Source organism: Carassius gibelio, chromosome B10 (genome assembly GCF_023724105.1).
Source record: "Carassius gibelio isolate Cgi1373 ecotype wild population from Czech Republic chromosome B10, carGib1.2-hapl.c, whole genome shotgun sequence".
Taxonomy (NCBI): Eukaryota; Metazoa; Chordata; class Actinopteri; order Cypriniformes; family Cyprinidae; genus Carassius; species Carassius gibelio.
This window is the reverse complement of record NC_068405.1, coordinates 20910640-20937925: the sequence shown is the minus strand read 5'-3', so window position 1 is coordinate 20937925 and position 27286 is coordinate 20910640. Positions and strand designations below refer to the sequence as shown.

The 27286-nt window shown below is 37.1% G+C and overlaps 1 protein-coding gene across 1 annotated transcript; it reads right to left on the bottom strand.

The window, feature by feature from the left end:
* Positions 1-27108, bottom strand: LOC127966012 (leucine-rich repeat-containing protein 75B). Its single transcript, XM_052566794.1, has 4 exons — positions 26570-27108; positions 22031-22159; positions 18329-18441; positions 1-1763 (listed from the first exon to the last, which is right to left on the bottom strand). The coding sequence occupies exons 1-4, from the start codon at positions 26849-26851 to the stop codon at positions 1193-1195; spliced, it is 1095 nt and encodes a 364-aa protein (XP_052422754.1). The 5' UTR covers positions 26852-27108; the 3' UTR covers positions 1-1192.
* Between the last annotated feature and the right edge of the window lie 178 nt (positions 27109-27286).

The window sequence follows — 27286 nt, the reverse complement described above, 5'->3', positions numbered from 1 at the left end:
TTACAAATAGTATGAGTTTATTTCACACAACAAGAACAATCATTCATTAGTGTTTATTCTAAAACATCCAGGTGCTTGAAGCAATTAAGAGTCACACTGTTTGTGACATTTCTACTAGAACTGAACACATTAACTGTCAACTACAAAGTAAAACTAAAAGATGGAGACGACCAGCCGGCTAACTAAAAAAGCATGTCGTGTAAACTGCAAATCAGACACATGTCTGTACAGGAAAAACCACCTGTGGAGCAAAGGGCATCATAAAATAACTCAAAAGGTCACATTTACTGTCAAACACTCTGGCATTAATATTTAATAAATGAACTCTGTTACATCAAATTTGTAAAAAAAAAAAAAAAAAAAAACAAACTTATTTTTCCTATAAAAACATTGAAATCAATTTCACTGTGACCATGCAAACATGGTTTTTGCACTGATGAAACCCTGCTAGGTGTTTATGTGTCTTATAATGTTGCAAACTGGATGCGATTGACTGAAAAATAATCATGTTGGACTCGGTTGTGTGGCATTGTTAGTCTCTCGGCTGCCTGTGTGTCCTGTTTAATGAGCTCTGGCTACAGCTACATTTACATCATGAGCCTCCGCAGAAAAAGATCACACACGCAAACACACAGACATCAGTATCCACTCCAGCAGCCTCTTTTCTCTCTTCTCTCCCCTCCCCTCGCTCTCCGCGCTCGTCTAATTGAGGCGAATCTACCCTGGACAAAGGCTTTCTCAGAGGGGAGCGTTTGGCCGTATCTGTCACAAGCCAAATGTGAAAGTTGCACATCAGAAGCCTGAAAGTTGCGGATGTGGGCGGCAAAGACTGCCTTGTGGTGCTCGTTTTATGTCTTACAAATTGGTCTCGTTTTGTTATTTTATATGTGGTCAGTTAGTGTTTGACCTGAGATTTAAGTTGAAAATGTAAAACAACAGATTGACTGATACTTTCTGCAGCAACTGGACTAAAGAATGAAGATGGGGGAGTGAGGAACAGGTCCTGATCTATCTTTCCCCCTTTTAAAATCCCTATAGGCACCAACTTGTCTTTACATAACCATTTTATCTCATGGCACTCCATTTAGGTTTTGTGGCAAAGGGGTGTTTAATGCTTTTACAGCGTTGATCCACTTGACCTTTCTTTGAAGTGTTAGAATAACAAAAGAACAATACCAAACAGCAGAGTCCATCACCTTTCACAGTAACGCAATGTGTTTTTTTCTTCTACACTCCAGGGCTCCAGCACCAGATGGTCTTCCAGCTCATCCTCTTCGTCCTCCTCTTCCTCAAACACACTGATTTCCTCAGTAGAAGTCTCTAGGCAGTAGCTGCTGCTTTGACCCTCACTGTATTCGTAGATGGTAGGTAGGCTGCTTCTCATTCCAAAGCGTCTGCGTAGGGCGACCAGCAGCGGCTGAGGCACAGTAAAGATGTCCACATTGTTGCCCAGGTCCACCCAGGCCAGACTGGGAAACTTTTTGGGGTCCTTAACCACCTCGATCAGGTCTTTAAGGATAGCTACAGTCAGCCGGTTACCGTTGATTGCGAGGGTGGCGAGTTTGGGTAGCACTCCTAAGAATGGTAAGAGAAGTCGTAAGCACTCATCTTGGAGCTCTGTGAAGCTGATGTCCACCGCAGTCACAGACGAACCATTGTTCTGAAGGTAGTATGCCACACGGTGTAGATCACGGCCAGAAAGAGGGATACCAGACAGATCCACGGTATCGTTCGTTAATTTCTTTTTCAGTGTAGTTTTTAAACTGTGAAAGAAAAAAATTAAGAGTTAGCATATTACATTAAATTACCATGCTATGGTGTCAGTCATTATATAGAAAAATAAAAACGGCATATTTTTATTCCATTATTTACTTACACATTATTACAGAATAATGTGTCATTTAACAGAGCATTTTAAATATGCATATTGCAATGCAATGCAATATACCTATTCTTTTGATTGTATTTTTTCTGTTTTAAATGAGTTTTTTGGTTTAGAACTGTGAGGGGGTGGAGCTTAAGGGACTACTGTCACATACATGCTCAAGTCCAGGGTATTATTCTCATCCAATGTAAGCTGCTTTATGAGGCCAAGACTTTCAAAAGTTCTAGAACAGACCTATAAAGTTACACTGAGACAACCTTTCACATGAATAATTAAATAAATAAACAAATAATCCTGAAGTATTAGTGGTTGAAAACAGACTTTTAAGGATAAAAGCAGGCCTGGAAAATCCTGAAGAGGCACCACAAGAATGCTGTTAACAAGCACTGGTTCAGTGGAAGAATTCTCACCTGCCACTGGAAGGTTGTTATTCACTGACAGCCAATCAGACTGCAGGATTTCAGCAAGTTGCCAAAGAGTGGAAATGATCACAGAGCCAATGTCAAAGTCATGCATTATAATTATTATTTTTTACTTATTTGGACCTCGGTTTCAAACTTGTGCAATTTATAAAACAAAATAATACAATTTAATAATACATTACAACTGCATAGTATTTTGAATGTGTGTCTTGTATTTTTTGGGGATTACAAGACAAATTATGATGAATAAATAATTAATATTAAAATAAACACGGTAAAATAATAAGTAATCATGGTTATATTAAATATTAAATGGCTTCTGAAATGCAAATAAGAGGCATTCAAATTGAACTCAAACTGAGTAATATTCAAGTATGAAATGAAAATTGATTGAACGATGGAATAATTTAAGTCAGACTTAAGTTAAATGATCAATTAAGTGTTCCCAAAAGCAAAGAAACAGTCAAATATTAGTCCTGCGAAGTGGAACACCGCACTCATGAACTGTTTTAAGAAGAGTAAATATCGATCCAAATTATAAAGTAAAAGAAAAATAGATTTCTAACAATATATAGATATTACAAACTCACACTAAAAAATAAACTGAAAAATCCAAATATACAGTGTATACATGAGGTAAATATTACTAAGGGGCAAAAGAATATCTTTTTTTTTTGCCACTCATCTCTGTCTGTCCATCTTGTAAAATGCAGACTCTTTAAACTCTTTCCAGGTCATCTCTTTCTGCATGACCTGAGGCTGTTAAATGGAAAAGAATTTAGCAGGGCAATGAACATTTTTACGCCAGGAAAGCCTGTGTGTATGTGAGGACTGTTTGGACCCAGCTTCAGCTCCATTTGACAAAATCTGCACAAGCGACCAACGTGTTAAGTTTCAGAGAATGGAACAAGAGGTTTTTTTATATATATATGCATTTAACCATTTCCTACTTGTACTTTCAGGCTACTAAAATACTTTACATACTTAAGTAGAATAAATATCACATATATCACAACCTTAAGATTTTTTCTCAAGTACTATTCTAAACGGTGTCTTCAATCTCTACGAAAGTAATTTTCTGGTAAGATATGTGTACTTTTACTTAAGTGTGGCTTTCAGGTAGGCTAATTTATCCACTACTGCTTTAGGAAAAACAGCCTTCGTTATACAAGCAAAAAACACTAAGAATTCTAAGAATTATTACAGTACATGAATTATGTGACAGTATATTACATTTGACTTGATCCCCATAAAAGAACATTACTCATTCAAACATCAGTCATCATTCAATCTCACAATCCAGGTCATCGGTCAGAAAGGGACAGGCAATTTAAATCTGACTGCCAACTGTTTCTAACAGTGATGACCAATGCTGTTTGTGATGTGCAGAGACTACACAGCGCCTGCATTTCCCCCTCTGTCACCGCACATTACCAATCAGCACGTCCTCCACATATCCATATATGCAATACTGAGCAGCCTCAGTTAAAAGCTTATTTCAAAGCACTGAGTCAGGCACAGTACTGTGGGCTTTGGATTAGATTCTCTCTTCGACTCACAAAAAAGGAAAGAAACATGGAAATTGAATGTATGTATGTATGGATGGAAGGGTAGGGTTCAATGAGTCATTGTTCTTGCCCAGAGCGGTCACGTTGACAAGCAAGTCAGGGCTGTCAGAAAAAATGAGTGCACACACCAAAAAACGAAAAACTGTGAAAACTCGGGCTGACGGAGATGTTTGCAATCGTGTGGTTTGCTCTGAGGTACTGCTACTGTAGCTCCCCCATATACTTGTGTGCAGATGAAGTCGTTGACAACACAGCAGCCAGGGAGCAAGGTTGTCAGTTCCTGAAAATAATTTTAAATCAGCTTGTCTTGCATATTTACATCGACATCAAATATTCTGAATATCGAGGTAGTCATAAAGACTCCAATGCATGAGCAACGGATCCATGTGCACTAACTACGCTTTAAATTAGAGAGCTGACAACTGAACAGCAATGCAGCTCCCTCCTTCATTCACCCTGCAGCACCCCACCCCTCTGCAGCGGGGAAAGTCCATCTGCTTCTCCTCTGCCTGGCATGATAGCATTACATTCAGAGGGGCTTTTGCTGTGACTGCAGGATTTGGACTTCCTATGCCATGTGCTCCATTGTTCTGAGTTTGGGCTTGTCTGATTGGATTAAGGGCTTTCCTACAGGGGCTGCCTGGCACGCCGCTAGCACTGTTCTGCATAGGAGCCAGAGGTCCAGCCAAACGAAATGCACGGATCAGCCCTTTTCATAAACAACACTGTGTGTTGGTGTCACAGTCGTGAGGAAGGGTGCTGAGAGCTCCTGGAGTTGGTGGGATGGGGTAGGTAGCAGACTGCAATCCAGAATTGGCTGCCCATTTGCAAGGCAACATGGCAGCGCTTATCCTGGTTTAGGCTCAATGCATCCTTTGTCCTTTATCTCAGGGACATTGTTAACATGGGCGCTGACATTGTCAGGAACATACCATTTAAGACTGAATTTTAGGTAAAGTAGCCGCGCTATACATATAGCAGTGGTTGCTTTAGAGTTGATTATTGTTTGTCATTTTTCATGTTCAACACACAATAGATCTAATTTGAACCGTACATATAGTGTGCCTCCCATCCAATAAATCACAATAGGCTATGCTTTGTTCTTTGTTGCTATTGATACATACATAAAGTTTTATACAACTGATGTGCACATAGATCCCACAGAGAAATTATGAAATTTGAAAGGTGATTTCCAGGGTTATATGTAAGGTCAGTAGACAAAACCGGTCAATGTATTGATTAAATGAACTGTGGAACAATCTAGAATCCATGGAGTAATTGAACAATCTGCTTAATGAGAGATCTACGGGCTCTAATTGCGTCATACATCCACTCTACCCTTTGGGATATTGACACGTTTTCAACAAGAGCTTAAATGACCTATAATCTCAAAAATAGCTACTGTACTATAAGGAAACAAGCATAAAAACATAGGAGGCTGCTGCATTTAACACATTCTGACAAATTTTAGTCCAATTAAATAAACCAAGAAAGAAAACAAAATAAAAGAATTAAAACAAATTTAATTTTGGTGGCAGGCAATATCACTGAATTGACTGCCCAAGTACTTACTTTTCACAATTACACCTTCATTTCCATCAAACACATGGTTTATTTAGCTAAAGATGTACTTTGTGTCTTATGCACAGTAAAATGTGTTGACTAAGCAAACCTGAGATGTACATGCAGAGCTCCAGCAGCACTTGTCATCACTTACTAACTTAAGGGTAAAACCTATTCAAAAACCTGTCAGTGCAAATCTACATTCCACGCCACCATGACTCTCAAAATAACGTTGTCAAAACCTTCTTCAGATGATTTCTTTAGTAAGCCCTGATGATATGGCAGGTTTGAAGGCCTATTTGCATTAATATTGCCCCATACTGACACTTTGACATATGCTCTATATATGCTTATGTCTCTGAGACTTTATTTAGATTCAAAGGCGTGATGTGACGCCTGGTGCCTCTGCTGAACGGACAGTCTTAGTCACATTTTTTGATTTCTCCCTCTTCTCCATGGGCTCTGAATCTCTATCGGGATGATGTTTGAGGTCATTCTGAGCCTTCTGCGGATAGTAATCAGGTTTTGTCTCTCTTCAGTGCCACATGCATACACATTTTCACAGCCATCTTAAATCTGAACTGCACAGAACAATGACTTTCCAGTTGGCTAATCCCATTTCAGTACTGGTAAGATAGTCGATGCTATATATATCAATGTGGATAGTAGAAGGAAAACCTGTGTAAAAGCTGCAATGGCTCTCTGTATTATTTGCAGTTCTGCTGTGGTAATTCTCAAAATATTAAAGCCATAATTAAACATTTTTGCAATTGCTTGCACAATTTTTGGTGATTTTTTAAATTGATTTACTCTAGTCTAAACCCATTTTTTACATGCAAATTTTTTTCAATATTTTTTTTAGGTGTAGTTATAATTCATTAATGATTTATATATATAAACACACTTTAAAGATATCAAAAAAGACAAATATTATTAAAATATATTTAATTATTTCAATAATAAATATAAAAATAATTATAATTAATTATTAAAACTGTAAAACTAACATTGCATTATAATGTTATTATATATTATATAATAACTATATATAAAGTTATATATAAAATAAAAACAATTATATATTTTTGTGTTTGTATATATATATATATATATATATATATATATATATATATATATATATATATATATATATATATATATATATATATATATATATGATGCTGATTGGCTCCTGCAGGCTAATGATTAGCCCATCTGGATTGGTGCATTCAAATTTAGGCATGCACTGCTATTGCAGATTTCTGTTTTCTTGTGTTTGCCTGGTGGTTTTCATCTAGTGTGGGAGGAAGCTTATGGTTTCGGATGTCGTTGAAATTTGAACTTGAAAAATGTACGATTGCGCCTACAGAAGAACAGTTTGAAAAGTGTCGGAAGGATGATTTATTGTTAATTGCAGATTTGTTTTATATAGGCATGTCTCGAAATGCGCTTAAGAGGGAGATTAAGGAGGTCTTGCACAAGGAGTTGGTAAAGCAAAGGATTTTACCTGGTGAAACTGAGGTAACGGGTGTTGCAACAAATCCAGTGTTTTCTGACGACTTGGACGCTTTAGAAAAGGAGCTCAAGTCTGATGAGGACAAGCACATAGATCCCGATAATCACATAGATCCCGATAATCCCTAGAGAAACAAATTTTGAGTTTTGGGCCAAATGTTGATTTTTGCTTTTGATAGGAAGCACCTAATCGAAACACAAAAATCTGACTTGTTTTAATGCTGTGGTGGATGAAACCTTGTTAGATGATCGTGTTGTTGCTTATTTTCTAGATGGAGTACTTATGCGTAAAATGGAGTTCGGAAGGAAAATGTGACTGGAACTCTGTTTTCCAGGTAGTTGTGCCTAATTCTTACAGAGAATATGTTCTACGTGTTGCTCATGACCATGAATTGTCTGGACATTTGGGGATCAAGAAAACCAATAACAATCTGCTAAGACACTTTTTCTGGCCTGGCATGAAAGCTAGTGTAGCTAAGTATTGTCAATCGTATCATGCTTGTCAGGTTGCTGGAAAGCCTAACCAGGTTGTTGCCCCAGCACCATTAAATCCTATTCTGGTAATGAGCGAACCTTTTGAGAAACTGGTAATAGATTGTGTTGGTCTCTGGGCGAGAACTAAGTCCGGCCATTCGTATCTGTTAACTTTAATGTGTTCTGCTACCAGGATTCCAGAAGCAATTCTGCTACGCACCTTGAAATCTCCTGCAATTGTGAAGTCCATTAATAAGTTCTGCACAACCTTTGGTATGCCAAAAATAATTCAGTCAGATCAAGGATCTAATTTCATGTCCTGTGCGTTTCGTAAGGTAATGAAAGAATTGAATATCAAACATTGTGTATCCAGTGCATATCATCCACAATCACAAGGCGTGTTAGAGAGGTTCCATCAAACTCTTAAGTCTATGCTTCGAACTCACTGTCTTGGACATGAGAAGGATTGGGATGAAGAGGTTCCCCTTTTGTTGTCAGAAATACTGTCCAGGAATCCCTTGGATTCAGCCCAGCTGAATTGGTCTTGGGAAATTCTCTTTGTGGTCCATTAAAGATGTTGCAAGATCAACTTCTTTCTCAAAGTCACTCAGTTAAAGAACAGAATGTGTTGGATCATGTGATTTAATACCATTAAAGATTACATTCTGTCAGGAAGTTGGCACGGTTTAGAAAGTTCACAGTCTCAGATGAAAAGATATGATAAATGCCCTGATCAACGCTCATTTGAGCCTGGTGATGAAGTTCTTGTGTTACTGCCTTTGCCTGGGTCAGCTGTTCAAGCTAGATTTGCGGGTCCATATGTGATTGAGGAAAAGTTAAGTGACACTGACTATGTGGTAAAAACCCCTGACCGAAAAAGTAAAGTGAGGGTATGTCATATTACATGCTAAAATTGTATGTTTCTCGTCCTAAGCCTGAATACACAGTTCCACTTCCTGTTATTGTATCTGTGAGTGCAGTCTCCTCTGACTATTCACCTAGTGTAGATGATCTACGAATTGGAAGTGCCTGATTGTCTGACATTTTTCAGAAAAATTCTGAAACCCTTGCGGTAATCGATTCAAAACTGTCTCACTTATCTAGTTCATTTCAAAAGGAACTAATGCATTTGATTGAAAAGTATTCTTCCGTTTTCTGATGTGCCCACTGTAACAAATGTGTTGGAGCACGACATTGATGTGGGTGATCATTGTCTTGTTGAGCAAAATGCTCATCGTATCAATCCAGTAAAGCGTGAGATTATGCAGAAGGAAACGCAGTACTTGATTGAGCATGGTTTAGCTGTGCCAAGTTCAAGTCCCTGGTGTTCCCCATGCCTTTTAGTTCCTAAACCAGATGGAACGTCACGCTTCTGCACAGATTACCCAAAAGTTAATCAGTTGACTAAATCAGACTCATTCCCTCTTCCTAGAATAGATGATTGTCTTGACCGCATTGGTCAGGCCAAATTTGTGACAGCTAGATTTACTAAAAGGGTATTGGCAGGTGCCACTCACTGATCGTGCTTCAGAAATCTCCACTTTCGCTACTCCAATTGTTTTCCTGCAATACAAGGTTCTTCCCTTCGGCCTGAAAAATGCTCCTGCCACTTTCCAGCGATTAATGAGCAATATGCTTTCTAATGTAAAAAATTGTGAAGCCTACTTTGATGACGTTGTTTGTTACTCTGATACATGGGGAAAGTCATTTAAAGATTCTAAAGGAAGTCTTCTCTAGGTTCCAATAAGCTAATCTCACCCTCAATTTAGCAAAATGTGATTTCTGTCACGCAAAGGTCACATATCTAGGTGAGGAGGTCGGTTATGGTATGCTTCGACCAGTGGAATCTAAAGTTCGTGCCATCATGGATTTCCCCTCTCCAACAACCCATACTACCCATTGTTTTGCATTTTGTCGTTTCTCTCTCCTTTTTGTATTTGAAAGTGTTTGTGTCCAGGTAGGATGCTGATTGGCTCCTGCAGGCTAATGATTGACCCATCTGGAGTGGTGAATTCAAATGTATGCCCTGATGTCACTTCCTTTCTCCAGTGCAGAGGAGAGAGAGAGAGAGAGAGAGAGAGAGAGAGAATTGCTGGTTTTTGTTGTTTGGTCTCTGTTTGGAATTTTGATACTATTTTTGTAAGTAGGAACTGTTTGGTATTTTGACCCTATTGCTTGTTATGATGCAGATTTGGATTCTCCTCGTAACTCTTTTTGTCTGATCTTGTAAATAGTTGTTTATTATTGTAAATATAGAGGGTTGGGAGGAAGTAAGGAGCTTGACATCATTTTTTTTTTACTGTAACCTTTTTGACCTCTGTTTTTTTTTTTTGGTTAGGGATTTAGGTTAAAATATTGTACTTTTATTTTACTTTTATTTTGTTTAGGGTTTAAGAAAGAGGTCTTAAACTATGAAAGTTTTGTTTATTATTTTTGTTTGGTTCAATTAAAAACCCTCTAAAGAATCCCCGTTCCCCCCTTCTCTTTTCACGTTGTGCCTTTACCCCTAGAAGGGGTGTAACGCATGACCAATGTGTCACACAAGAAACATTTCATTACGGGTAAAAGCAAAGAGCTTTCTCAAGACCTTCACAACCTTATTGTTGCAAAACATACTGATGGCATTGGTTACAGAAGGATTTCTATACTTCTGAATGTTCCAGTGAGCAATGCAGGGGTCATAATCCGGAAACATAAAAACATAATTTCACCATAATCCGGCCATGACCAGGTGCTCTTCGCAACATTTCTGACAGAGAAGTGAAAAAGATTATCAGAAGAGTTTTTTAAAAGCCAAGGACCACTTGTGAAGAGCTTCAGAAGCCCAATCACCTGATTTGAATCCAATAGAAAATCTATGGAAAGAACTACAGATCAGAGTTCATAGAAGAGGCCCACAGGAACTTCAAGATCTGAAGACCGTTTGTGTGGAAGAATGGGCTAAAATCACACCTGAGCAATGCATGATGCGACTAGTTTCTCCATACAGGAGGTGTCCTGAAGCTGTCATTACAAACAAAGGCTTCTGTACAAAGAAAAAAAGTGTCCAGAACTGCGGGGTCTAGTTTATGTTTCAGTCCCAGCATAGCTGAGAATTAACAGTGATAAAATTTAAATTAATCATGTGAGATACTGGCCTGTCATAAAGACACTCACCTACCATAAACAGCCCCCACTGCCCTCAATCTCTCAGTCATCCCACCTCTCGCTTGTTGTGTGGCACTATGAGTTGATGCCAACCTGCTTTAATTAGCCGTCAGAAGGCCGCTGTGGGCTTAACAGTGAGTGTCAGACTGAAGTAGTGCCAGTTCCTGGAGCAGCTAATCCTGCTCAACACCCCCCCAGCACTCCATCAACACAAACACACGATCACATGTGAGATCCCTCCAACAACAGCAGTCTCGGACATCGCTGGCTCTCCATGGGGTTTCACCTGCATGGATCCGAGCGGCAGCTTCAGCTGTGCCAGTGGATAACTCATGCTACATGCTAATGTGAAAAGAATGTTACGAATTAGGGAGGAAAAGGATCAAAATGAAAACAATTTAGAAATTATGTTTCGTATAAAGCAAGTTAAGCCATGATTTTTGTGCCAATAATTTCAAGACTATTACACACATTTTGCTCCAAATTTGCATTACTGTTATATTGTAAAATAATTAAATAATGAAGAATATAAAAAGCATGGAATCAAGTTACACCATGAAAAATCAAAAGAAAAAAAGAAATCATATTTTACATGAAGAAAATAAATGTAAATTAATAAATCTTAATAATAATAATTTTTATAATTATAATTTTATATATACACAGTATAGACCAAAAGTTTGGACACACCTTCTCATTCAAAGAGTTTTCTTTATTTTCATGACTATGAAAATTTAAGGCATCAAGGGCTATTTGACGAAGAAGGAGAGTGATGGGGTGCTGCTCCAGATGACCTGGCCTCCACAGTCACCGGACCTGAACTCAATCGAGATGGTTTAGGGGTGAGCTGGACCACAGACAGAAGGCAAAAGGGCCAACAAGTGCTAAGCATCTCTCGGGGAACTCCTTCAAGACTGTTGGAAGACCATTTCAGGTGACTACCTCTTGAAGCTCATCAAGAGAATGCCAAGAGTGTGCAAAGCAGTAATCAAAGCAAAAGACAATATGACATATTTTCTGTTATTTCACATTTTTTTGTTATGTATATAATTCCATACATTATTCCACATGTGTTAATTCATAGTGTTGATGCCTTCAGTGTGAATCTACAAATCTAGAAAACTCTTTGAATGAGAAGGTTTGTCCAAACTTTTGGTCTGTACTGTATATATATATATATATATATATATATATATATATAATATTGTGGTGGTTTTATGACTGAATTAAAAAAAGAAATATTTTTGAACGATTAAACACGTTTCCATTATATTCTCATTACTGTGATACCTTGAAAAATCATGAAAAATTAATTAAATTTAATCACCAACTATGCACGTGGACATTACATGGCACTTTCTAATGTGTGAAAAATGGATTTAAAAGCATATAAGAAGTAATCTAAAGCTAGACAATATAAAAGTTCATACAAAAGTTCATAAACAAGGTTTAGCAATTTCATATTACTTATCAGACTGACTGTTCCTAGAAACTCCAAGGAAGACCCATTTCCAGCATAATCGCGGGGTGCTTTCAATGGCGCAGTAATTTTGACGAAAGGTTTGTCTAATTATGTGCAAAGACAGGCCCGATTTGAATCAGATTATAAAACATCCCCTTAGTAGTGTTATATCTGCAGCCATTGAAAGAGCTCCCCTTTGATAAGAGCAAAGAGTAATGATAGCAATAATTACAATGATGCTAATAGCACATGATGTGTGTGATAGCATGGTGCTCCTAAAACGAAATCTTCAAAAAAGGCACTTCAAAGCAGAGCTGAAGCTCAAACCCTGCTCGCCGCTAATGCTACATGCTTGTAAGCATGAGTCTAAAGCCTGCACCTCCCTTCTCTCTGTCCGTATGAGGCTGTGACAGTTGAGTTATTGGAAAGGCCCGTCTGTGAGGAAGTGATGGATTATATAACCGTAGCACAGCGGGCGCCCAGCCAGCACAGTCATTGCAAAATGGCTAGAGAAACTGTATTAAAATGTATTGCTCCAGAAGTGGCTGATAGCCGCTTTGAGCTCTGCTACTGTACGGAGGATTGGTGCCGACTGTCTGCTCGGCCTTTTTAATGCGTCAGCCCTCTGGGAATTTATGTGTCGGCACATTCGCCTGGTTTCTGCCAAGGCCACAAACAGTGATGTGATGTTTATGCTAATCAAAGCGTTTGGAGGGCAAATGCATCTCTTCAACAGGAGGAAGAGGTTTTATGGCTCTTGTTTGCATCCATGCTAAAACTGTAACATCTTTTTCAATGTCTGTCAATATTTCTGTTAAACAGACTTCCATGCCTTACGGAGAGCACATGGTTTTGCTATAAAATGCATAACAATAAATATATTATTAAATAATAAACACACGCTTTGACTGTACCATAGTGTTAATGAGTGATAAAAAAAGTAAATATTTTCATGATAATAATTTCAAAACATGATGATTTCATGATTTCAAAACATTAATAATATATTCAAATTTTACCATTAAAATGATATATCTATCTATCTATTTATCTATCTATCTATCTATCTATCTATCTATCTATCTATCTATCTATCTATCTATCTATCTATCTATCTATCTATATATATATATATATATATATATATATATTAAATGTATATTTATATAAAAAGTAAATATACAAAAACCTAAAGCCATTTTTGCACACATAAATCAACTTTAATTTATTTTTATGCAATAAAGTAAAATTTGAGTTTTTAATGGAAATTGTGGAAGGAGATGTGAATATTTACAATACACTAGCTTTTTTTAGGGCACCTAATAACATTACAAATCAGGAATAAGCTGCTACAGTCATACAAACACACATCTGACAAGGATGTTGTCTTGTCCTGTTATTTACAAGGGGCTAAATGTTCTGTACCCAAAGTTCCCCATGTGGAGATCAACAGGCGATTAATCACGGATAAGGCTTAACTCTGTTGTCAGGGTAGAGACTGCAGAATGCTGTATCTAATAGGATTAAATTGAGCGAAGTGAAGTCACTCTACACCTCAACCAGGGCAAAGGGGACAAGAACAAAGCAGAGTGATAACTTAACATCAGTTAGTTCAATAAAAGAAGGGCGACTGGACAGTGAAGAGAGAAGATGAGTCAGACGTGCTAATGACCTTTCTACCATCGGCTCTCTAGAGCTGAACAGACACATGGTATTTAGGTCAAACACATTTAAACGTGGTCAACAGGGAGGTCAGGAAGCAGAAATGAGAAAAATACATCAAAAGTAAATCAGTCAAAAGGAGAGTAAACAGCAGAGACATGAGTGTTAGAGTGTACACTACAGATTTAAAACTAGAAAACTAAAAATAAATCAAATGAAATCGGAATTAATTAAAGGCAATGCAAAAAACACATAATTTATATTTTTATGCATTACAGTAATAGAAAAATACATATTTTAAATGGCAATTTGAGAAGAAAATGAATTTAATTGTTATGCCACAATTAAACACTTTGAGAACCAAGATACATGAATTTGATAATCAAACATTTTCATGGTACATATCAAAATCCTATTAAAGTACCATTATGGTTACTGCCACAGCAAATAAAAAAATAGATATAATTTACAAATTATACTAGATAATATTGTTATTATATTGTAATATACATGCTATAAAATTTGTCTTGTTTTCCAATAAAAAAAATTCTAAACATCCTCAAACTCATTTATAATACAGTATACATTTCCTCAAATTCTCATTAAAATGTACAGCATTTTTTAAATGATAATTAAATTAATATTAATTAAAACAAAACCATCATAAATACTACAGTTGTGTACACATAAACTTACATTTTATATTTAAATAAACTTACTGACTTATATATTATATTTTATAACTTGGAATTTCATTTTTTTTATGTATCAATAAGATGAAATGTAGATGTTTGAAATGGGAATGGGGAAGCAAATATGTCTAATTATTATTCTACACTGCAAAATGTAATACCACAAATAAATTCCATGGTATATGAATCTGATCATCAGAAATGATTGAAATTCCATTGTAGTACTATTTGATAGCCTACCACTGGTATCTAGAAAGTGTTTCGAAGTAATTTTCTTATATGTCTGAAGGAATTGAATTATTAAATTCAAATTCAAATAAAAAAATGAATTCAAATTAAACTCTACACAAGGCAAATTTCAAATGGAAAGCAAAACTCTAAGATCAAAGGACCATTTCTCCTATAATCTAAAAGACGCCTCATTGAGTACATGTCCGCAGGAACATATGGGACACAAAACATGGATGTGGGATGCAGAACAGATCAGATGCGGATCATTCTGCTCGGGTTGACGTCATCTTCAAATGTGGGCTAAAACGCCAAGCCGCTCTTGACGGACACGTGCGCGCGGGTTTCTGTCCGCCAGCAGTGGGCACATGCATCACGTAAGCTGAAACCCAAGCTGCCCCACATGTGCTCAACTCAATCTGTCACCCAATGTTTTCTAGGCCACTGTGAGCATCCACAGGTCCTCTTTTGGGTCAGACTCACTCTGCTGTGAATTCTCTTTCATCACGCTCTTAACTGAGGCTCTCCACTGACCGGACAGCGAGGGGTCGTGTAGGTTTAACCCCAGTGGCACGCAGCCAACACGCTCCACGTATCGCTTATCAGAATGAGGAGGATGTTAACTGACAAATATCAACTCCTCGCTGGTTTTAATGCAAGCGCAAACGCTCCCCCAATAAACTTGGCATCAAAATGATGCGTGCGACCCCGAAGCAGAGCCAAGACCTCCATCCGGGAGGGGATAATTACACAGGGGGCTGCTGCTGGTTCATCTTCACCCCTGCTGACTGCTTTATTAAACAGATTCATCATTCCTATTGGTTTGGGAGGCCGTTACGGCTGAGTGGAGAACGGCTGCCTAGCAGGAGCGCGGCGTTGATGAAATAACAACTGCTGCTGTGCTGTTTCATGCTCTCGCACGAGGGGCTTTTCCAGGAGCTATCAAGAATATATGGGTGATTAGCCTGGAATCGAGAACAGACTTTAAAAACACCAGAAAACAACACTGGCTTCTCAAGTGTACAGGCACACAACTGAGCTGCTATGAATGTTACAAGTATGAGTAATCAAAACACTCTTATCTCATCTATATAATCAGAAAATATGAGGGTATAAATACATTTTATGTACACACACACACACAGACACACACACGTTTTCATAAAACTTTGTAAAAACAACATTTTTATATTAAATGAAAATGTAATTAATTATATATTTTTAAATAATTATATATACATATTTTTAAATATTAAAACTAAAACAAAAATTATGCATTATGATATATATATATATATATATATATAGAATAGTTATAGTTACACACAAAATATAACTATACATAAAACTATAAAATAAAAATTACTATAAAATATTTATCAAATATAAAAAGTATTATTATAAAATATATACTACTGTATATATAAAACATGATATATGTATAAATAAAATTCAGTTTATTAAAATCTATGTAATATATAATTTAATGTTATATCATTTTCTAAAAATAATCCATAACTATGATCTAGATTTATATACTGTAAATAAAATATGTATTAGAATATGCTCAAAAACACTTATCATAAAATCCTGCATATGCCGCTATGAATCCAAAAATTCCAAAAAGAGAATCCAAGAGAATTACACTACATTGGAGGGCAATTTAACACAAAGCTATTGAATAGTTTCAATAGTCGTGAAATAATGCAGAAAAGTCGTTTTCTGAGAAAAATGTTGTGTTCCTCTCAAAAAATTATCACTAACTGGTTTGGATCAACATTCGTTTGAGTAAATAATGACCAAATTCTCCTTTTTGGATGGACTTTCCCTTCGACTCTTGTTCTAGCAGCACAGATGCTAACAAATGCAGTTTTTCTCAGCTCTCTCTCTCTCTACTCGAGTCTCTCTGATACTCTGTCTTTCAGGTTTTCCCCTCCGGCCAGCTAACCTCTCTCTTTAAAGCTTTTCTGGGAGAGGTGCTAGGCAGAAAAAAAATCAATGTGGTTTAAAGGAGCCTGAAAGCTCTCCTAAAGAATATCAGAAAAAGGAAAGAGAAATGGGGGACGTCTTTAGAAGCTGAGAGCATAAGCAACACCGCATCTTTCCTTTCCTCGTGTTCCCTTTAAATAGAACAACGGTCGGCCTGACAGTATCTTCACACTCTAACAGGCGTCTTGTTCCGCTTAAGCATTCAATCTTTTCCCTCACGACCACCTCCGAGAGTGTGACAAGACAAACGGAGGAGGCATTTCTGCAGATTAGTCTTTCATAACAAAGACTGAAAGAGCAGAGGTTCACAAATCACGCAAGCGATGACGATGACGGTTTCTTGATGTTTGGGCTTGTTTGGAGATGAGTTGCTGATAAAACTATTTGTACCAAACTCGTTTTCTATCATGCTACAAAAATTTAAAAAATCCACTAAAGGAGCTTTTTGCATTTGTCTCCCAAATTCTGGAATAGCCTTCCTGATAACATTCGGGGTTCAAACACATTCTCTTGATTTAAATCTAGATTAAAGACACATCTCTTTGCCCAAGCATTCACATAATGCATCTCATAATCTTGTACTGCAGTTACCGTATATCTGATCAAATGCACATTATTATTCTTTAGCTTCAGTTAAACAAATCAATTTTGCTTGGTTGAAACAGCAGCTATGCCAATTATGTGTCTATTTGTTTCCTTGTTTTTGCCACGGGATACGGGATTGCCCACCTGGTAATCTAGGATTTACACAAGCTTCAATCTGGATCAAGAACACCTGAAAAGAGATGATGCCAACACCTCAGAGGACCTCAGATGATGCTAACCCTGAAATTGATTGCAACATATAATAATTGATGTTAATAGTGTTCATCATTTGTTTGATTACTTCTTTAATTGATTTTTCTGTACATTTCTGCCATATGCACATAAACTGACAGTCACCACTGATAAGCTACTACTAAATATATTGTAGAAACGTATTTTTCTGTAAGGTTGCTTTGCAACGATTTGTATCGTGAAAAGCGCTATACAAATAAACTTGAATTTAATTTAATAATTTTTTAACAGTTTCATAAAACAGTGAAAGTCAAAAGAGTTCAATAGAGATTTTCATCATTCATAAAATAACTGAGACGTTCAAAATATATTTATTTGTGTTCAGCAGCAGTGTTATTTCAGTAATTACAATTCAATTACAGTAATACACTTCAAACTTCAATTAATAAATAAGTAGTTATTTTTATTAATTTGATATTTTTATTCAGATTTTGAATCGGTTTTTATTTTAATTTTAAGTAGTTTTAGTACATCAAGTTAAACGATATGAAAAAAAATTATATATATATATATATATATAAAATATATATATCGGTTAACAATACATATCTTTTTTTATGGTTTTATTTTTTATTTTTGCAGTTTTAGTTTCAGTTAACTACACTAACCGTAGTTTTGGATGGTGAGGGTGAGAAAATGATGACAGTATTTTCATTATGAAACCATCTGTGATCTGTTAAGTAACCGATGTAGCTCAACAATAACCCAATAAACATTCATACCTTTTTCAAGCATCTTATGGAGATGTCAAGAATGGCTAATCTCATTTCCTTCTAGTTGTCTGTATTTCAATCTTTCAGCACAGAGTTTTCTAACCTCTGATGTCAGTTGTTGTGGAGGTTGTATCTGAATAAGTGACAGATGGACAGACGCAAGACTCTTACCAGGCTTGAGACTTCTTCCTGGGCACGTTCTGTCTGCTCCACTTGGAGTGAGGGGTCAGGTGATAGATCAGCTGCCTGCAGATCTTCTCAGAGGACTTGAGAGCATCAGACTCCTGCAAAAGTCAAGATGAGGAGAAGCGGGTGATGAAGAGCTATTCTGGGAGATGGGTAGCCAAATAAAGCTCCAGTCTGAGGGCTTATGGTCACTGACAGAGAACCTTAAAAAAACTTGAATGTTTACCATGTCTAGTGCTATTAAAAGGGTTGTAGGGAGGTTAACTGCTCAAGTTAATCTGTCAGTGATTATGATTTAGATTAAATGTCATTAAATACGCAATAAAACCCCATTAAACATGATAAAAAAAAACTGTAATGTGGCAACACCACAGCAATAGCTTTTATAAAATAGTCCAATAAAAGACACTGATATTTTACTATTAACTTGTCAAGATTAATAATCTTTAGAAATCAATCAAGGTAAGATTTTTTTATGTTTTTAAAAGAAATCTCTTTGTCTCTTGTCTCTTGGAACGGTCTGTGAACCCTCAAGCACAAGTTGACTGTGTGTGTCTACAACACCAAGTTAAATGCAAGTACATCTTTGAATATGCATTGATTTTTATGGTGAATGGCGTCAAGTTGACCCTTCCAAACGGCGGACGTGTCGATGTATCTGGAGTGGTTGAATCAGAGTTATGTATAGATGCCCTATCCGCCATTTTGGAAGGGTTGACTTGACTTCATTCACCATAATAATCAATGAATATTCAAAGATATAAAAGCTTATAACTTGCTGTTATAGACGCACAGAATCAACGTGCTCAAAGGTTTGCAGACTGTTCCAAAAAAGGTGGATGGCTTATGTATCGCAACCCATAGAAACAGTCGCTAATGAGGCATCTACGAATATATATCTTGAGTCGAATAGGAAAATCTAAACATATCTATGGTCTGCACGTCATGGCTGCGACAACAATACGACAGCGTGAATACAAGTTATGATTTCTTTTTTTTGCGTATAAATTTGAGCAGTGTTATGCAAATCTTCCAACACTGTGAAGTAGATATGTGGGGGAATGTGTAAACGAGGTGTTTTAGGAAAGTGTGGAAGACTCTTACATTTTAGAAAGAATATCTTTTCGGGGTTTGAGAGTTTACAAATCTTATATATGCACAAACAACTTGTAACACTCCACAGACAAAGGAAAAAATTCAATTGCATCAAATGACCCCTTTAATATGTAGGGTTTTTTAAATATTTACAATTTTTACTAAAATGCATGGAGACATTCAATTAATTCATATGCGAGGGGGAAATTGCTTAATTGTCATGGAAATAATGTCATATTGTTAAAATTATCTTAATGGTCCTAAAAAAAAACAACATCATGAATATCATATTGATTTTGATTTGTAAGCAGCAATTAGTGCTTCAAAGAGCGGTACTTTTCCTTAATATGTAGCTTGAGATGAAGAAAATGTCTTAAGTTATTCATGCCATTTTGAACTACTGGGTGAGAGGTGGGTTTGAGGCATTGGCTCGCGTCTCTGTTTAAATGGATTGGCCGGAGCAGAGCTGAGTAAATCTAATCAGTGCTGAAGCTCAACAACACAAGCGAGGCAAGAAAACACAAAAGACTGGGCTAAGCCATCGACTGGAGTCGACTAGCTCATACCATCAGTCTAAGAAATGACAGGAAAAAAACATGTACATCTTGGTGGCCTCTTGACGGCTATTACGTCAAAACAAAGACGTTTTTGAATCTTCAATGTAAATCAAGTTTCTGGTGGCAGAGACTGACATGAACTCTCTTAACAAAGACGCCGTCCATTCGATGACGTGCGCTCCAAAAGGGGCTTTTATTGTCAGAAGGATTTACATGGACTTTCAGTCAGCTACTGAACATCAAGACGTAGCTCAATATGCAGCTGCCACAGTTTAATGAAAAACGGTCAATTGTTAGACAGTTAAATGAAAAACAAAATCTATGTGCTACCCACAAACAAAAGCTCATTAAAATGCCTTTCCATATTTCCCATGATTCCCATCATGAAGAACTGCTGCGATTGAGGATCCCCATCAGCTGACTCCTGGGACTCAAAACTTCATTATTTGCTGGTGTCGTGAGACACACATTATACTGTATTACAAGCAGTGCTGGGGAAGTTAAGCAAAGCTACAAGTTCTCCACGTAGATGATGCTAAACCAGAGACAGGATCTCATAAAGATAAGACCACATGCAGCTGTAAAGACCCACCTTCCACTGAAAAGAGCCACCTAGTGTATGTACAGCTTTTCAGTTCATTCGAGCGAAAGAAGCTGATTTTATGACACAGCTGTTGTGCAGTTTTGAAATATATTATTGAAGTGACAATCTCTTTCTTATTTGAAGTTATTTAAAGGTGCAAATCACTTAAAATAAAACGAATAAAATATTTATTATTTATTTAAAAAGAAATTATGAATTGATTATGAATTCCAACTCTACATTCAAGTTCTCTATTTTAGTTACCCCTCAACACTGATTACAAGCATCACAAACGTCTAACAGGTTTGGCTTTCAGGCAAGACATCTGAATGGCATGAATCCATTTCTTTCAGACGCAAGGTGGCTTTTCTGAGCTCAGTGGGATGGGATTTGGTCTACCTGTCAGCAGGTAACAGGATGTTTATTAAGTCGGAGAGGAAGAAAAGAAGCAGAGAAAATTGAGAGCCCTTCAATCCCCCGTCCTCATTTTCTGGGTTTAGATGCTTAGCTCCTCAAAGCTTCTGCTGCGAACAAGGCTAGCAAGAATTTTCACAGCTGCACAGTAAGAGTCCAACTGAGAATAAGAGAAAACTTCACCACAAATCCAGCCTGAATACTCTTTTTTTGCCATGTTAATATAACCCCACTGTCCGGCTCGGATCTGATCCAAAGCTTTTTCCTCAGCAAACGCAAAGCTACAGCGCAAATGCTGTTTGTTGGTTATTTAATTTATAGTATTATATTAATGTCAGTTATTCTTATTCTTATTTGTGTGAAAAGGAATAAGAGTTGTTGGTGTTTTACTGCCACTACTGTTAATTTCATCTGGAAGCTGCAGTCAGTTGTATGTATAAGTTTGTTTTTGGAGTTTTGCACATTGTTCTAAATAGTCTATGTTGGAAACTTGACAAATGTTGATTCAATTTGCAATTCAAAAAAAGTCTCGAAGGAAAAAGGACAAGTCTTGCCCCTTCAAGTGGATCTATTAATGGAAAGTGCTCCTCTCGCTGGCCTCTCTGTCCAATTAAGTCCAAACAGAACTGTGGGATTTCAGCAAGGAATGAAAACATCACTGATGGCTCTCTTGAGCAAAATAAAGGTCAGTGCCATCTTTCTGTACTTCTCATGCTTTGCAAAGTAATTTAGTACAGGGCTGAAGCGTGAGCGCCCAAACTCCAGTCCTGGCCATGGGATGACAGCTGCCCGTGGTCTTATACAGGCAGCGAGGCCGTAGAATTGGCCCGCCAAGCCTCTTACTTCCAGCTAAAAATAAACGCTCTACATATCTGGAAACTGAGTAATGGACATGTGCACAGGTTTTGGCTCAAGCTAAAGCAGGGATCCAGAGTTAATGTTGACAGCTGTGGGCTGGTATCGAGTCAAACTCTTCGACTAGCCACCTCTTGAGCTTTCGTTTGCGATCATCTTCGCTTATTAGCGCTGATGGCTTACCCTCTTTGGACACTGCATGTCTCGGGCCAAACTGAGCAAAAGCTCATGGGAAATTGGATCCACTAGGTTGAGGAAGGCAGCGTTCTTGTAAAGGATGTCGTTGAGAGATGTTCCTTCAAGACCCAGGTCCTGTTGAGAAAGAACATGGGAGAGATTGTTAAGCATGTAGGATTACAAATGCGAGTATAGGTCACTGATAAATTCTCCAACTTAATCCTTTCATCCTAAGCCTCCAATCTCCATTCGCGAGATTACACGCGGGGCTTTTTTGAATGACATGGAGATAAAGTAATCTTTCCATCGTGTTTACTTCTAGCGCTTCGAAAGAAAGGAAACTCTAAGTATAAGCTAGACTAGCACAGCTAACCTTTAAGTCCAGCTTCTTTACGTAAGGCAGAGAAAGTGTGTGCAGACGCAGTGACAGCTTATTAGCTAGGCTTATCGTAGACAGCTAAAGTGTTCTCCCTCGCTGAACAGCCTAGGCAAGGGAGTCTGATACGACCAGCCGGGATCGAAACAAAAAAAAAAAACATGCGAGAGATTCAAGACAAAATTCCCAGAGGACCACGTTTCTTGTTTAATCCACTGGCTAGTGCAATTAGTAGGGACAAAGTGAACATATAGAAGTGAATACAGGGGGCGAAACACATTTGATGCCTCCAGGCAAACAGCAGCATCACAAAGCTACAACTACACCACCCTGTGAATCGATTCAGAGACAGATCCCCCAGAAACTGATGAAGAAGTGGAAACCTCCCTTCAAGTCTCACACTGATATATTGCATGTCTTTTTCGCAGGCATTCCCAGACATCTGGAAGCTCTTCCTAGCCTTCTGTTTTTCATCTAGAAAGCATAAGCACAGGTCATTTCTGCTTTTTGAACCCTGTAACCACATGAATTTGATTGCACTGTAATTTAAGAAACATGTTATATAAAAGCGTTTTGCAAAACTCTTTGTACTGGCTATTTTTACACGTTCAAAAACAAGTAGAATAAGCAACTAAAGTCAGTAAAAAAGTTTAAGAGGGTGTCAATTTAAACTTAATGTTTTAAACGTTTAAAACTGTAATGATATATCGGTTTTGGGAAAAATCAAGCCAAAAATTTAAAATGAATCCTTATTTAATTGTGTCATTTAAATGTTATTTTAGCATTATTTATACACAATTATAGTATTTATTAACATTATGAATAATCTTCTTAAGTTTGAATTTTCATTTAATATTTTTGTTATGTTATTTTATTAGTTTTTTACATCTTTATATAGTATGCAAGTATACATATAGTATACAATTTTCATCTAATATTAATATTTTATTTTATTGCAACTTTATTCCAATTCCTCAAACAATACCCACTGCGATAAAAGTAAACGAACTCCTTTGATTTCCATCTTTATCCAATGTATTAAGACATGCATGATGGAGACATGGAAATATACTATGATATGAAAAACCCAGACAATATTGCAAAGCAGAGTACTATCTGGGAGATTAACATGCAATCAAAGAGACAGCCTTTTAAATTCAGTGTTATTATACAACCACAAAATCTTTGTACTGTAGCATTGACATCCACTGCATGTGCTCAGTAGAGCATGCAAGCAGAGCTGTTTCCTGCCTTTGCTCAATGAGAGTCAACGGCAGAAAATGAATTGCACTCATTAGGGCACAGGAAGAGCTACAGCAGAGATAAGGGATGTTGTTTTTGTCCTCCTCTCTTTGGTTCATTCTCTCTCTCCTGGGCAAAAGGAAGCATCCTGCTCCATCATTTTGACCCCCCAGTTGATTAACATCCAATCCATTTTTCCCAGAATTGAAAAACTGATTTTCAGTGTACAGAAATTAATTCCTTTCAGCAATCTACAGCCTTAAAAGGTAGTGAGCTTTGCCTTGACGTGACCCCTCTCTCCTGCAACAGGGTGTTAAGAGCTTCCAGGTCTGGGGTGAGTGAGACGCCTCCATGTTTGGAAAGCTTTTCGACTGGCTGGGCATCCATGTGACAAAGTGCCATATCTAGAGAGCGCTGACAGTGATGACTGAAAATGCACTTAACCGGGACTAAATCTGAAATATGAAACAGCAATTTAAATGACTAGTATAATTCGAACCAACTAAGTATCACCTACCAGCTGTCACGAATGATACTTTAAATCAAATGGATAAAAAAAAAAATCCAGTGGTCCCTTGAATGTGAACTTAAGGTAAACAATTACCTCTAGAGGTGTGTGATATGTATCGTCTACGGTAATACCGTAATTGTTGTTTTAACTGTATACAAGCTGACATTATTGAGTATGTCACACATCTGCAGAAAACAAACAAAAATATGTCCTGAGTTCAAATCACAGCAAAATGAAGCTTATAAGAATGCAGTTAAAAAAGGCTCATAATTCAAGTTATTGAAGAAAAATTATGTTTTTTATATTTATAAGAAATTATATAGCCTTGTTAAGTAATATCACTAGAGCAAGAGTGCAATTTTCCTGAATTTAAGCTAACAAGTGAGCACGATTGCCAATGTGATATTAATTTAATAAGACAATTAAAAAGTAATTATTTAGTGAGTAAAATTTTAGACTTGTCTGTTTTTTATTGGGGTTTTTTTGCCACTGAAAATAGTTCCAAACAAACCTGGAGCAGAATATTTGCACATCTCAGAACATTAATTGCGGAACAAATCATTTGAGTCAGTGATTCAATGATCCATTCGTAAAGACAGCCATTTGGTTCATTTTCAAATGAATCAGACGTTTTAAATGAATCATTTTGAATGAACGATTCAATTAATCACTGATTAAGGGACATACGGCAACCTACTGGTGGTTGTAGTGTCTTTTTTATTTTTCAGGTCTAAACCAGCCAAGGTACCATTGGGCCTACATTTTTTAGCAACCTCATACAACTGTTTTTAAAACACTCAGAATGCCTTGACAACCACACAACAATGTCATGACAACCACTTGGCAATCTTTTCGGACAAACAAGCAAAGAAACTGTGACAATCTGGTTTTAATTGACTGTTTTCAAGCCATCAGATCTGCCATCATTTCATTCTGTTTCAATTATCTTTTGATCCAGATGTCCAGACTCTCCCTCCAGATGTTCAACAAGCTAGAAAACATCACATTAAAATTACTCACTTGTGTAAAAGAAGCTTTTCTCAGCACCTTTTATCCAGTGAGAGTGGACCTGGAGGACCCTCATCATCAGGTTGCATACATTGAGATGTTCCTTGATTTCAGGAACCTCCTAATCAATAAACACAATTCAATGCCACAGAATCCTTTATAAAGGCCAATAATACGTTCTGATTCTCTCATAAACACTTCAAAGCTGGAACTGTGGTACTTCCATTAGCATACGCAGGATCTGAACCACTGGATTACAAGAGAATCTAACTACACAAGATAAAATGATGGACTTACAGAGCATTGAGGTACCTGTCAGTCATCAGCTGCAATATCTCGGTACTAGACCTCAAAAGCTGAACTGTTCATCAACAGCTATCAAAACTCTCAGTCGCGATCGAGACATGAAGTGATAAGGTTTGGACCCTGTTGGTTTTGCTCTGAGCGGTATCTAGTTTGTGAAGAAGTTATGAAACAGGTTCTGTCAGGCATTTACAGAAAAGCTATTGAGACGGTTTTTCCATCATATTCTACGATACAACACAAAAATAAACAAAACATAATGGAAAATCATATGAGAATCTGAAATGTATTTACTAACAACCTAAAGGAAACTAAAGGAGTTTTCTAATACAAAAATATGAATGTCCAAAAATCTATAATGAAATGGTTAAAAAAAAAACGCCATGGTACTTTCCTGATTTTTATATAAATTAATGTCCTCATTTATACCATAGTATGAATTTAAACAAATATGATTATAACTCATAATAGGTAACATAACAGAATTCATTAATAAATTAAATCTATTTAATTATTGTATTTAATGTATTTAATTATTAATCTAATAATATTTATACCAATTTACTAACAAAATAACAGCATGGTATTTATTAGGCTACATTCTATTTTGGAAAAGGGTCTGAACATGTGAGTACCATAATACACCGTAGTATTTTACCTTATAAATACAATAGTGTATTTATGGTAGGCTACTTTTTTAGTACCTCGGCACATATTAGAACCATGTTTAGTACCAAGGTACTCCCTTAGTACTGTAGTAAAGCACAAAACTGTAGCAGTGCATACAATTAATTAATTGCACCCAAATTTCTTGTATTAGAAATATTTGGATTCCGTTTGTAATTCAATACTTTTCATTTACCAGTTTGAGACAATATTTATTTTTAAACTCTGGAATACATGTTTTACAAGGTTATATTTTAAATGGGCTACTGCAGTCTAGATACAACAGAGAGATATCATTTGTGATTTTTCTTTTCTTTAGTGAAAAATTAATGCTACAAAATCAGCATCATCATCAGCAGCATCAGCAGCAACAACAACAACCTGTAGTTCTGTGTAAGAAACTAAACATTCTGGTTTATTAAAACATGATGTTTTGTACCTTTCTAAGCAGTTTCAGAACATCGATGGCTTGCTCCAACTTTTGCTCCTTCAGCAGGCTTTGGATCTCCCGAACCCAAGCCACTCTCCGGACGTACGGGCTGGGACTGGATTTGCGCATCATTCCGGGGAGCTTGTCGGACTTGAGCATGAGAGAACTGAATAAAAACTCTCCTCTTCCTCCACTCTTCTTCTCCACATCCCGCTCATGATGCTGTCGACCCCTCCGAAAGAAAGTCGCCTGGCTGTCCAAACTACTTTGCCTAGTCAGCTTCGATCCCATGTTTCAACTTTCCTATCTCAGTATCAGAATCGAATAACACAGCCCTTCTTCATAAAGCAGGTGTAAAGTAAACCTTATAAGCTCTCTTTAGTTGGTGCACGCTCATAATTGCACTTTGACGTGTTAAGTTGCTCGTGTATGATCAAATTCATCAAGTAAAATTCATACTGAATGCACGAAATGATAAAGATGTCACTTTCTCCTCGTTTGTCTTGTGCCTGCGCGAGTCCGTAGTGTTTGTGTTCTTCCAGGCTTCCCCAGACGCCACGCCCATATCTCACTCGCTGTCCAATCAGAATACTCGATTCCCACATGTGTTTACAGGAGACACGGATCCGCCCATGTTTAAACAGCTCACTGTTGATGATGGGAAGCCCGTTCTGAGGTGTGGATGGCATCCCCGGGTTGAAAAAAAATGACAAAAAGCAAATCCCC